Below are 12,518 nucleotides of genomic sequence, written 5' to 3' on the forward strand. Positions count from 1 at the left end.
GCACTTACTCCACACGTCAATGCACCGCGCGGTAAACAGCCATCGCAGCCATGTCAACAAACCACCGTGGCGTTGGCGATGACAACGATGGTCACCGTGGCAACCGTGGAGACGCCAGCGACCTAGAAACTATGGCTAGGGACGTTTCAAAATTTTGCGACGCCATTTTTACCTAATTTTGCAACAAAAAGTACCCAGAAATGTACCTAAACAAACGCCATTTTGGAATGACGTCATTAAAAGTCACGTGACACGAGGATCGTCTTCCTCCATTTAGCCTTACGCGGCTTCGACGGGCGCCGCCATGTTTGTCGCCGCGCGGCGGAAATCCAGATGGTTGCCAGATGAGACTACCATCTCATACAGATGTGTTCCCACATTAATAAATTCTATTTTAAAATGTTCTACCGCACTCCTTGGCACCACAGCTGGCTAAACGGTAATTTGAGTAAAGAGCTATCGGTTGCCGCAAAGAAAATAGGGTCATAAAATTCAGTAGACTGACCCTTTAAGTCTGCAGTGAAGCTCCGCCCACATTCAGCCTCCGCGCACAGAATTCCTCCACGACAAAAAAGTAATCCGCCGCTTAAACGTTTCTTGCGACCAAAACAAGAAGCTCAGCACAAGAAAAAGATTATAAGCTCTAGGATTTTGACATGGGGATTGTTTGATATAGTCAAGCATTAAAAAGCTGATTTCGTTTACAGTTGCGGTTGGCCAGCGGAGTAATACAGGACGCCGCGAACCGCGGCCCAGTGTTAGCAACTGCTGTTTTTTTAAGTTGTATCCTACTATAGAAGCAGCCGCCCCCGGCGCAGACGATGCGAGGCGCGAGCTAACGGTAATCATTCGCGCAGCAAACTGTGACCAAGCGCAGCCAATGGGCGCCGCGGCGGTGAAGAGAAATCGTGGCCTCTGAGATCAAGCGCGATGATGGCTGAGCTGGTCACGGAGGCCATGGGAAAACAAACGCGGTACTCCCACCACCCGAGAGATGGCGCTGGCATCTTTTTGAGATGAAATTGTCGACAGAAAGGGGCCGCATACCCGGAGCAAGTTTTCCAACTGTCTAATGTGTCTATCTAGAAACGTTGGTTTACACCATGGTTTACACTAAACCACAGAGTTAATATACTGGCATACTGCAAGAAATAGTTCTCTGCTTGGTTTCCTTCCTGTCATTGCAATAGAAAATAGAAATATAAGGAACGAAACTGAAACAAAAACTTATTTTTTATGACTAGTTTGAAGTAAAGATTGCCTTGAAGACAAGTCAGGACGAAGCCGCAACTTATTGGCGGTGGAGGCTCTCGTGTTCGAAAGCGTGCTAGGCTTCGTTTGCTTAGCTGCTTTTCCAAATGCTCTGCTTTCCGAGCACGCCTCCGCTGTTGATCAGATAGTGTGCTATCAGGGGTATCGGCTCAGAAGCATCAGAAGATCAGGAAATTGAGACAAGAAGCGCGAGCTCGTTTTCCCAGGATGACCTCCCGTGCTTTGTGCCTGGCCGCGTGAGTAGCGACGCTTCTTTCAAGCGCAGCACACATCTCTCTGGAGGAAACAGACCAGCTTCCTCTGATAATACGGCGCCGACAGTATTTTTTGCGACTTTTTTGAACCTTGGATATCAGCATGGACGTTGCGTTACGGGCCCTACAACAAAGGATAGGAGCGGGAGACGAGAGCCATTACCCTTGGCGTTGGAGCCTCGAACGTTTGCTACGTGGCCTAAGCACCGAACGTTCCTGCTCCGCGGACGCGTTCACAGAATGCTGGCTCATCGACCAGCTGGCCTCATGGAACAAGGCTTTGCGGCCGACGAGGCTAGTGTTAACGGAATTCGAACCGGGCAAGCTTTGTCTACGCTCCTATGACGACCGGGATGATTACGGGGCCAGGTACCGCGGTGGGGGCAACGAGAATGACGGCGCTTTCCTCATGGCTTGGCTGCCCAGACAGCATCAGTGCATCCGCGAGGTCCTTGTTTACGACCGGACACACTTCGAGCGGCTCTCCTTCGTGTCTTCTTTTATCGTCGGACCGGCGCCCAACCTGCGACGCGTCGTGTTGCAACCCCGCTACAGGCTTGAGCCTGAGAGCGGGTTTCTCGAAGCCTTCGGCCCACCCCAGTGCCTGCGTGAACTCGACCTCACGAACGTTAGCGTCAGCGACGGCCTCGCACCTAAGGTGGCCGAAGTGCTGAGGGGAAACGCGCCGACTCTCCGTAGCGTCATACTCGTCGGAAACCAGCTGTCCCCGGAATCTGCAGGCACCCTGCTCCTCGCGCTAGTCGCTTGTGAGCGGCTGAAGAACTTGACCCTCCAGGACAGCACAAAGTCTTCCGCCTGCGATGCCATGGCGGAGGTCTTCAGGAGCAACAGGGTTATTCAGAAGCTCTGCTTGGTGGGCTTATGCAAAGCTGGCGTGAGTTGCAAGCACCTTAATTACAGCTTTGCGGGCGGACGGAGAGTTTGTCTGTGCTGTTTGACTGACTTGTTTGCTGCGTTGGAAGGCGTTCTATCCTTTCAGCACCTGACACTAGAAGCAACATCTATTGGCGACACAATGGGAGAGGCGTTGGCACAATTTCTGATTAAGCATCACCCGCTTCAAACGCTGTCACTGCTAAACTGCAGTTTTGATATTAGAGGGGCGACACACATTGCCAAGGCATTGTCTGCGAACTGCACTTTGGAGCATCTCGACTTGCGCAATTGTTCTCTTGAAGCAGAAGTTGTCAGCGCGTTGTGCTCGAGCCTCCCTGCCAACACGACCCTGAAGAGCCTTGTGCTGCCGGAGATCAGCAGCACATCACGTATTATTCAGTAAGTATGTTAAGCCTTTTCATTTAAGCTGACTTCTTGGCAAAAGTGTGTAGAGGAATGCACTGCCCAAGTATTCAGTTTTTGTTTTTATGGTTCACAGGACTAGTATTGCACAGTAGTTAGCTTTCTTCTTTGTTCAGCTTTGTTCGTCCTGAATTAGCCAAAGTGGCGAATTCAGAATGCCATGCTGTCATTTAAACCACCGATGTGTAAACCTCGTTATCAGGAAATTTATTGGTATTGACGGATTACATGACTAGTCGCCACAGTGGCTGCCATGCTTTTTTCTAATATGCTTATTGCTACATGCCTCAACATGCTTTGTTAAAGCTGTGCTTGTCAGTGAGTCATGGAGTCTGTGATATGGGCAAGCCAACAGTACTATCTGAGTTCTGGGGTGCAGTGCACACCATATTGAGGAGCAAACACTGAAAGGCTTTTCCTCTTTGAACTCCTGAGCCAACCTCACAGCTTTTTCTGTAATGCATTTGAGCAGCTTCATGGGTTAAAAAAAAGGCTTTAGTAGACAGAAGCCCTTGGTTTGCATAACTACAGTTCAGTTCAGTTCAGTGCATTTATTTCAGTCATGTACAATGGCTGAGGAGAAAGGAAAAAAAGCCGCGCACGCGGCTTGACAAAGCTCCCATCTCCCGTAGCGGCTTGGCACGGCGATGACAGACAGCAGTAAAACAATAACAAGAGAATGCATGAAATAACAAATATGTACAATATCTTCATAACAGATCACCAGAATAGTCTCGGTACTGTTACACACACGCAAATGATAGTTTAATCACAGCACATGGATACTTTGTTTATTTTACAGTTAGATATGATTCATTCTTTTGTAAGAACATATTTCTGACAGCGTTATACGAAACGGAAAGAATGGATTGATTAGTGAAAGCGTTTCTATTAAGGAAAGATGGCTACACATACCTGAGAGTTTGAAAACCGTAATTTGTGCGTGGACAAGGTACATACCAATATTCGTAGTGTCTTGTGTTATGAACAGCAGTATTTTCCCGTAGATTCGCAAGGTCAGCAAAAAATGTGGTGTCACTATGTACCTGAGATTTGTACTGCTGAATTACACGGTACTGATGGATAACCCTTGCATCCATAATGCGGTATTTTGGAAATAGAGCACTCGTATGTGCTAAGTATGTAGCACCCGCAATTGCTCTGACTGCATTTTTTTGTAATGTCAAAACCTTCTGAATATTAGTTTGCGTCGTTGTACCCCAAACCAAATGACAATATTTAACATGAGAGTCAAAGAGGGCATGGTAAATAACAAGTTTTGTCCTAGTAGGTATCATGCACTCTAACCTTCTGAGTATGCCGACAACGCGAGCTAGCTTACTCTCCATTTGCTCGATGTGGTAGTCCCATAGCATAAATTCATTGAAGTGAACGCCAAGTGTTTTTACAACATTAGTTATTTCTATCATATTACCACCCAATACTAAATCTGTATGTACAGCCCATTTGACATTTTTAGCTCTAAAGAATATCGCCTTTGTTTTCCGTGTGTTTATTAGTAGGGAATTTTTTTCAGACCATGAGTTAAGTTTGCCCAACACGCTGTTAGCCTTTTCTACTATATCATTCGCGTTGGTGCCGGACAGAAATAAAGTAGTATGATTCAGTTATGATTCAGTATGATTCAGTTTGTTCACAGAAGCATGTCATTGCTTTGTGAAAGTACATAGCCTTAGTATACTCACCGAAGATGGTCGCTGCATGCTGTGTGTGTTTCAGTGGGTATCTAGCTCATGTGCAGGAGAGCTACAGTACAGTTCAAATCCTGGGGCCATTGCAATTCTTCACCGGTACGACTGCCAATGGCATTGAACAGCCCTGCCAGGTGTGCTGCCTGGCCCCAGACAACAGCTCTGAAAGTCAGTGAGGCAGTGTCAGTCAGTGTGCAACAAAGGCTAAGAATGATCGAATTGGGGTAATGCACCTTTAGAAGTTGAACCTGGCAGTGTTCAACGCAGGAATCTTTTTCTAGTGAGGCCAGCTGCAAGAACACTAACCAAGTGAGGATATATGTGATTTCCTGAGTGTAATTCTAGTTTATTTTATTTATTTATTTATTTATTTACATATACTGCAGCCCCGATAGGGCTTTTGCAGGAGTGGGAGGAAGAAAGAAGAAAAAAAAAAGCAGAGAGCGACAATATATTCAGAACTGAACACCATTAAAATACAGAACAGAAATGCAACAGACTAATCACAGATTTGCAACAACATTGAAAAATAGGTTTGGTTCCAGGGAGCGTACATCACCAGGTAAAGAATTCCATCGTTCGATAACACGAGGAAAAAAACTAAATTTGAACATATCAGTGCCGCGTGAATGGGTGTTACATTCAATGGGTGGTAGCTCCTTGTAGATGAAGATGCTGAAAAATGCAAGTACTCAGACAGTGAAGCAAAGCGGGATGAATTAACAATACCATGAAAATGTTTTAAACACTCATTGTCGCGGCGGGTACAAAGGAGGGAAAGGCCTATGGCAGGAAGAGTGGATGAAGGTGAAAAATTTCTGTCATACCGTCGGCAAATAAACCGTACTGCTTTCCTTTGGACGGATTCCAGCTTACTGATATCGGACTGTTTATGAGGATTCCAGATTATTGACCCATACTCCAAAAGTGGATGAATTGAAGCTTTGTATGTTACCAGTTTAGTTTCTTGGGGGGCAACACTAAGTGTACGTTTTAGATAACCGAGCCTCCGCATTGCATTATTGGATATTGTGTTAATATGCTTTGACCAGGACAAGTTAGAAGAAAAAAGAAGACCTAAATGGCTTGACCTATGTTGTCTGCTTCTTGTAAGTAAATACAAACTGACAATTGCAAATCAGAGGGGTGTTACAGGCTGACAACAGCGTGCCGAAATGGCGTACAGCCCCGTGTGTGAGCAAGCCAATCTGGACCTCTTGTTATGAAGGGTGGCGAGCATCCTGTTAACGTCGAAGCAACCTGTTCTTCATTCTTTCTTGACCAGAAGTCTCTGAGAAGGACAGTTTAAGTGGCCTAGACCGTGAGGAAGGTGCTGATTTTCAAATTGAGAGAAAGTGTGGAAAGTAGGGGCGTGTGCTAAATGTCTTGTAAGCATGGCAGGCTTGGTCCAGAGTAAACATGATTAAGCAAAGCGTTGTTTTATAGTGATAGCTGTGTATGACACACTTTCGGATCCTCAATGTTGGCTAAGACATCCGAAAAGAGAATGGAATAAGAACGGTGGGTAGTAGGTGGTGGTTACCTGTGCTATGTGTCTTTCTTTTGCTGATGCGGCTTTCATTTTACATGTAACACAGCGTAGCATCTGTTGCTGTGTTTTCGCATTATGCAGAGTAATACCCCTGTCACACGGGCACTGTAAAGGTACTTTGAACTAAAGCTCCATTACTCCAAGGGAGAACGCGCGCTGCCACACGGACGCGCCTAAGGACACCTAGTTCAAAGGAACTTCGAATCAAGGCAGCTCGAGTTTGTCCTTTGAGGCTGCAAGGGAGTACCCTCCCTCCCAGTAAGTTAACAACAAAAATAAATGGGGATAAGAAACGATCGATATTCTTTTCTTAAAATTTGCTTCGTAAAATTATTGGTCTTTTAAAATATAAGGTTATTTGTTTTGTGGCGGTTTCACCACGCCATACTCTCGTCCCGGATTTACAAACGCCACGGTAACTACGACGCCATGTCGGCCATTTTGTTTGTTGTTTTCAGCAAGTACGGACAGTGGCGGACAGCAGCTAGTGATACATCTTGACGGAGATCGCCGAACACAAGGCACAGAGAAAAACGTGAACAGAATCGCAACGATCGCAAGGCCAAAGAAAACAGAGGACAAGAAGCAAAGGGAAGAGCCGAAGACCAAGCCGAGCCAGTTGAGCTCAGTGTGGCCAGCGCTGTGAGGTTATGCTCTGTGCTTGGGAGATCATGTCATTATTGCAGTTGAAATTGCGTTCATTGAGCATAATATTGATATAAAACAAGTTTTTTTTATGAAAATATGTTACACTGCTATATTCTCATGTGCACTGAAGTCTGCAATTTTAATCCAGTTTTTCACCGATGAGGGCGCTAAAATCGCTTTCCAAGGGTCGTTCCGCGGCCGTGTAGCACGGGCGAACTCCCTTGAAGTAGTGCTCCTTTGGTAGCGTAATGGAGCTTTAGTTCAAAGTACCTTTATAGTGCCCGTGTGACAGGGGTATAACATAGGTACATGTCACATTTTTTGCCCATGCTCTAAATGTGTTATTCTCACCCTGTTTTCAGGGAGCCGAATCCCACCCTTGAGCGGCTTAGGCTCGAGTCTCCTGGCCGCGTCCAGTTTTCCCTGTTTGTGCACCTGCCGTCGTTTGTGTCGCCAGCCCTGGCACAGGCCCTCGGGTGTGCCACAAAGGTGAAGATCTGCCACTGGGGCTTTGTTGGCGACGTCCTGTGTGCTGTGTATGCCTCGCTGGCCCTGAACCACTCTCTACACTCGCTCCACATCGACTACATGGGTGGCGGCACGGCCGATGACGGCACCACTCAGGGAGCCCTCATCAGTGCACTCTGTTCCGCACTGAAGGCGTGTGGCCGTTTCAAGACCTTTCACCTGGACCTGCACAGGGCCTACGATGAAAGCGAGGAGTTTGGCCCACTGCTGGCCAAGGTCTTTGATGCCCTGACACACAACCCATGCCTGAGGTATGTCATGCAATGCCATGCTTGGTCCCAAACAGAGAGGAAGTGCATTTTGGAGCAGCAAGTTTGCCCTGCTGTAGATCAGTACAGTGCTTTTCATAAGGTTTGGGAAACTTGTGTCACGAAGGAGGCAGATTTTTTAAAGGGACACTGAGGAGAAATTGAAGTTGGCTTGTATCGACAGAATACCAGCTCCTGATTACAAAGACGCCACTCATACTGACAACAAAGCTCTTGTAACGTAGAAAAGAGCAAGAACCACAATACAGGTATCGCCGCCACAGGCCAAACTCGCAAGTACAGGCGTGATGACATCATAGGACAAAACAGTGTTGCTAGAACCAATAGTTCTAGCAACACTAGGGCACGAGAAGCCACGATTCACTGAGGCGCAGCCAATGCATGCGCAAATCTCCTTGATGTCGCCAGATGGCGCCACGTAACCGGCAGCTACGCGCACGCCTGCAGCATCGGGACCAATCAGCGCCTGCTCACCGGCGATAGGCGGGCTCCCGGTATTCCGCTAACGGTAACAAGGTACACGGTATGCTAAAGGTATCTATTTGCGAGAACTTCGTCGACGACTTCGAGAACGGCATCCATCGTAACGCTGGCAAAACGCCGGTGCAAACGTAAAGGAAGCGACGGTAGCGATGGCCGCAATAGCCGATAGATACCTTCAACGTGCGGGCGGCGGTAGCTTTCTTTTCGGCTGCTGTCAGGCCGCACTGCTAGGCCGCCAGAAATCACGGAGTCTGCGTTACGTCATGTGCACGTCATGTTTCACGTCACTTAGTCCTGTGTCGTCATAAGACAATCCCAAGTTTGAATCAGAGCGGTGGGAAAAACTTTTTCAACTTCGAATCCAAATTTCTTAGAAATATTGCATCTTTCGCGGCTGGCCAAGTGGCAACAAAGCCATGAAATGCCGAACTATCGGATTTTGCTTAAAAAAAATATTAATAGAGCTCTCCTCACTGTCCCTTTAACATTTTTGTCGCATCTATCGGGGGAGCTGGTTAGGGCCAAATGTAGGTTAGCCGATCAAACTTTTGTGGCAGCTTTTGAAGTGCTCAGCCATCTTCTTTCTTTTTCTACCACTCTCGAAGTGAAATAGTACAATGCAGGACGTTCATTTCTCAACTCTCCTGAACCGTCTGTACGAACTCTTGAATTTCGACCATACCTGCTCATTATACAGTTCAGAGATGACCTTACTTTTCCGGAAAATTGTCGCCAACCTTATTCAGAAATATTTTCTAAAAAAAAAAAAGAATGCGCTGTATGCAATAGGTGAACCACAATCACCAGCAGGAGCTTGTTATCTGACTGAAGCCAAAGTGACCGAAGCTTCTGCAGCCAATGGCAGATTTTTCAGACTTCAAACATTTGGACTTTATATGACTAGTGCATGTTTCCAGCCAATTTTCGGAAGGAGCGAAATACAAATGTTTACTTTTTTCGTGATGGCATATTTCTGGCATTGATCCCGCAGGAGCATGAGCTGCCATGTTCGTCTGTAGTTTTTAATGTGTTTCTATTGAGCTTTTACCGATACATTTCTGGGATTGTCATCATTTTTGACACAATCATTGGGAGTTGTTGCGAGAATAAGAATATCAGGCCGAAAATTCCAGGCTCCAAGAGATTGACGACCACTTTAAAACGTCGGTGTGTTGCTGTGTAATGTGCAGAGGGCACATTATTTGAAAGGAATGCTGCATTCAAAAGGAATACTTCAGTGTGCAGCCCCTTGCAATGCCTTTGGCTGCTAAAGATAAGCATCACTGAAATCAGCGAGGTTAGGCGCATGCACTCTGCAAGCCAAGCTTCCATTCCATTTTCAAGCCTCTCATCTTTCGAATGATGCGGCTTGTAGTTCTGTCACGCGGGTTAGAACGTGGAGCGAGGACGGCATAACTCATGGGTGGCCCGCGTTGCATGCATTGTTTGTGACACTATGGAGGAACTGTTGGAAACAGTTTTCATTCAGAATTGGTCCACTTTGAGCTGTTGGAGTGACCAGTGAATTTTGTGAACGAGTTATCGATACTCGGCCTTTCCGCACAACGCGAGGCTTTAGAAATGACGAACGGTGTAGTGTGTGGGTAGGCCAAATGCGAACTAGGTGCGCTAGCACTGCGGTTTTCACCTCGCTTCCGGTGTTCGGATCCATTGGGCACAGATGGGAGTTGATGAAGACGACTACCAAAGCAGAGCACGAGAGGCTGGCAGTTACCGTGTTGCCGATTATAAGTCGACTCCGATTATAAGTCGACCCCCTTTGGGCAAAAAAAGTTAACTCCGAATTTCGGTCGATGCTGCCGCACCCCGTGGTCCTAGCTCGCCCATACGGCATACAGTCGTTCGTTGCCTTAGGCTTAGGCCGTTCCTCTTCATGAAATTCGTCACCCGCTTCTTAGACACTTTAAACTCGGTACGCGGTGTTGCGGACGGAGGAGCCCTGGAGTTGAGAGGGTCGTTCAGGGCCGCAGGTCCCGGCTTGGAAGGAAGATGGCGAACTTCATTAAGGAGGAAACTGTACAGAAGGTTTATTCACATATTTACAAGCGTAAGAGATCAGAAGTGAGAGACCTGAAGTGAGAGACAATTCTGCCGCATTCGTTGTCGACTTTTATACCCTTCTTGTTCCCCAAATCGCCTAGGTTGAGGACGCCCACGCCGGAGTGGGAGGGGCCTAGAACTTTCACCTCTGCGCACAAACACAACACTGCACTTAGGGTCACGCCCCTGTCACGTGTTGATTCCGAGGGAAAGAAGGTTGCCGTCGAGGCGTTGACTGTGGTAGGTGGTGGTTTCCGGCCAGCCAAAGGTTCCCGTGGGTCACCGACATCTGTTGTTCATCAGATGACACCCGCCGCTCATGGCCGGAACGCAAGGTCACGAGAAAGGCCGGAAAGTGGTCCTTTGTCCTTGGAGATGTTCAAAATGATGCCCGCCAGCTAGTCGCGGTGCTTGGCACGCCAAAGAGCCACAGGAAACAAAGCCCTTTGTTCCCCCGGCACGCTCACAGCCATTGGGGAAGATAACGTCTGTCTCCCCGCGGTGGCAGCGGCGGTGTTCGACACGTGCAGGCACTTCAGAAAGGGGGTCTTGTTTTGCTTAAACTTAATTCAGCCCTTTCGTTTTGGTCGTGCACTCCGACGGGACAAAGTACATAATTGGAATCAGCTGTCACTGGGTCCCCTGTGTGGTCCATGACGGCAGGCTTGGGGCAACGGTCGCCGAGTAGAAAGCAGGTACTCTCAGCCACCCAGGAGACATATGTGTGCTGGCTGCTTCCGCCGCTGCTTAGCCTTCGCCGTACCTTGCTTAACGACGACCCACGTTTGGTGGTAATTTCTCCCAGACCCGCGTTCTTCGACCCTGACACCGCATCTTGCTTCCCGATGACACACGTCGGGAAGTAGTCTTTGCAGGCCCGTGTACTAGGACCTTAATAGCGGGATGCACTTCTCCTCCGCTACAGCGCGTGGCTTTGTTTCAGTGTCACTGTAGCAAACACTCAGGCTCTTGCTTCTCTGGTCATGAACCCAACCTCGAACCGCCTCCTCAAAGGCAGGGCATTGTCTGGACTTCGGCGCCCGCGTAAGGAACGACGTGTAGCAGCGCACGCAAAAAGCTTGCTTCTTTGTTTTCTCCAGCCTCTCACGCATTTTTCTGAGACATTGAATTTCCGCCCCACTGCGACGTTGTTTTCAGACTCAGCGTAGAGGATGACTTGCCACTTGAAAGCAGCGCTGTACTGCTGCCGAGGTTGCGGCGTCCGTCTGGCAGTGACACAAACCACATACACACACCGCTGTTAGCCATCACGTAGGTGGTGCGACGTGCGAAAGGCACACAACACTGTTGCACAACAGCACGCGAAAATGCTTCTCGGCTCGTGTGACTGGTCACGTGTGGTCTAGTTTTGGATTGGATTTGTAGCTGTCCCATTTGTGTCAAACGTTGCCAGCCCGCTCGGCTTTGGCCGTTTTTCCGTGGAACGCCCACGGTCTGTTGATAACAAGTTGCTATCCTATTAAAACAAACCAGCCGCCGCGGTGGCTCAGCGGTTATGGTGCTCGGCTGCTGACCCAAAAGACGCGGGTTCGATCCCAGCCGCGGCGGCAAGAATTTCTTTGGGGGAGAAATTCTAGAGGCCCGTGTACTGTGCGATGTCAGTGCATGTTAAAGAACCCCAAGTGGTTGAAATTTCCGGAGCCCTTCACTACGGCGTCTCTCATAGCCTTAGTCGCTTTGGGACGTTAAACCCCATAAACCAAACCAAACCTATTAAAACAAACCTTTGGTGCATATCTCAATTAAATTCAAGTTTTTTTAAGCTGATCCACTTTCGCACCGTGTCTGACAACTGTTATGGAATTACGAGCGCACGGGGCGTGATATTATCCGCAACTCGGTCGAAATTACTTTTGACCCTGCATATTGGCCAACTTAAGACTCCGCATATGCGTCGGCTCTGATTTTAAGTCGACCCCCCAACTTTGGAAGGACACTTAAAAAAGAAAACGTCGACTTATGCGTGGCAATATACGGTAATCACGTGGGACGTTCAGCTGCGCTGATAATGTACATGGTGGTCTAATGCAGTGACCAGCAGAGCCAATCTGTGCGTGCCGGGCCGGTTTCGATCGAAACCAACTTGTGGCTATAAAGTGTTTTGTTTTAGCTTGTTTTATTTCAGGTCAGGCTTAGCCAGACACAGTGGCGAAATCGGCGAGGGGGGTCTTATACTCCGCTTCATACGTAGCAGTCAATGCTACCAAAGCTTTTGCACCTGTTTGTACAGGCTAAGTCCTTGCCCAAAAAGTAGTTCGCCATACAACCAAAGTGTGCACAGGCATATTTCATTGCTACAAACCTGAAGTCCCTAGCAGTGTGGACGGAGCTGTTTCTCAGTGTTTGAGACCCGATTTTGAAGCTGCTTTTCGAGTTTCTGGAATTCTTGCCGAACAAC

The 12,518-nt window shown here is 47.9% G+C and overlaps 1 protein-coding gene across 2 annotated transcripts in view; it reads left to right on the forward strand.

Annotated features, from left to right (window-relative positions):
* The first annotated feature begins 1,267 nt into the window (after positions 1-1,267).
* LOC149343445 (uncharacterized) overlaps positions 1,268-12,518 on the forward strand; it is a 35,580-nt gene continuing 24,329 nt past the window's right edge. For both annotated transcript variants that reach the window (XM_089545926.1, XM_089545927.1), the window contains exons 1-2: positions 1,268-2,822; positions 7,121-7,537. In XM_089545926.1, coding sequence (XP_089402052.1) covers positions 1,630-2,822; positions 7,121-7,537 — 1,610 coding nt within the window. In that variant the 5' untranslated portion in view covers positions 1,268-1,629. The remainder of the gene's footprint in view (positions 2,823-7,120; positions 7,538-12,518) is intronic.

Source organism: Amblyomma mixtum, chromosome 5, assembly GCF_055824585.1.
Source record: "Amblyomma mixtum isolate Tamu chromosome 5, ASM5582458v1, whole genome shotgun sequence".
NCBI classification, from domain to species: Eukaryota; Metazoa; Arthropoda; class Arachnida; order Ixodida; family Ixodidae; genus Amblyomma; species Amblyomma mixtum.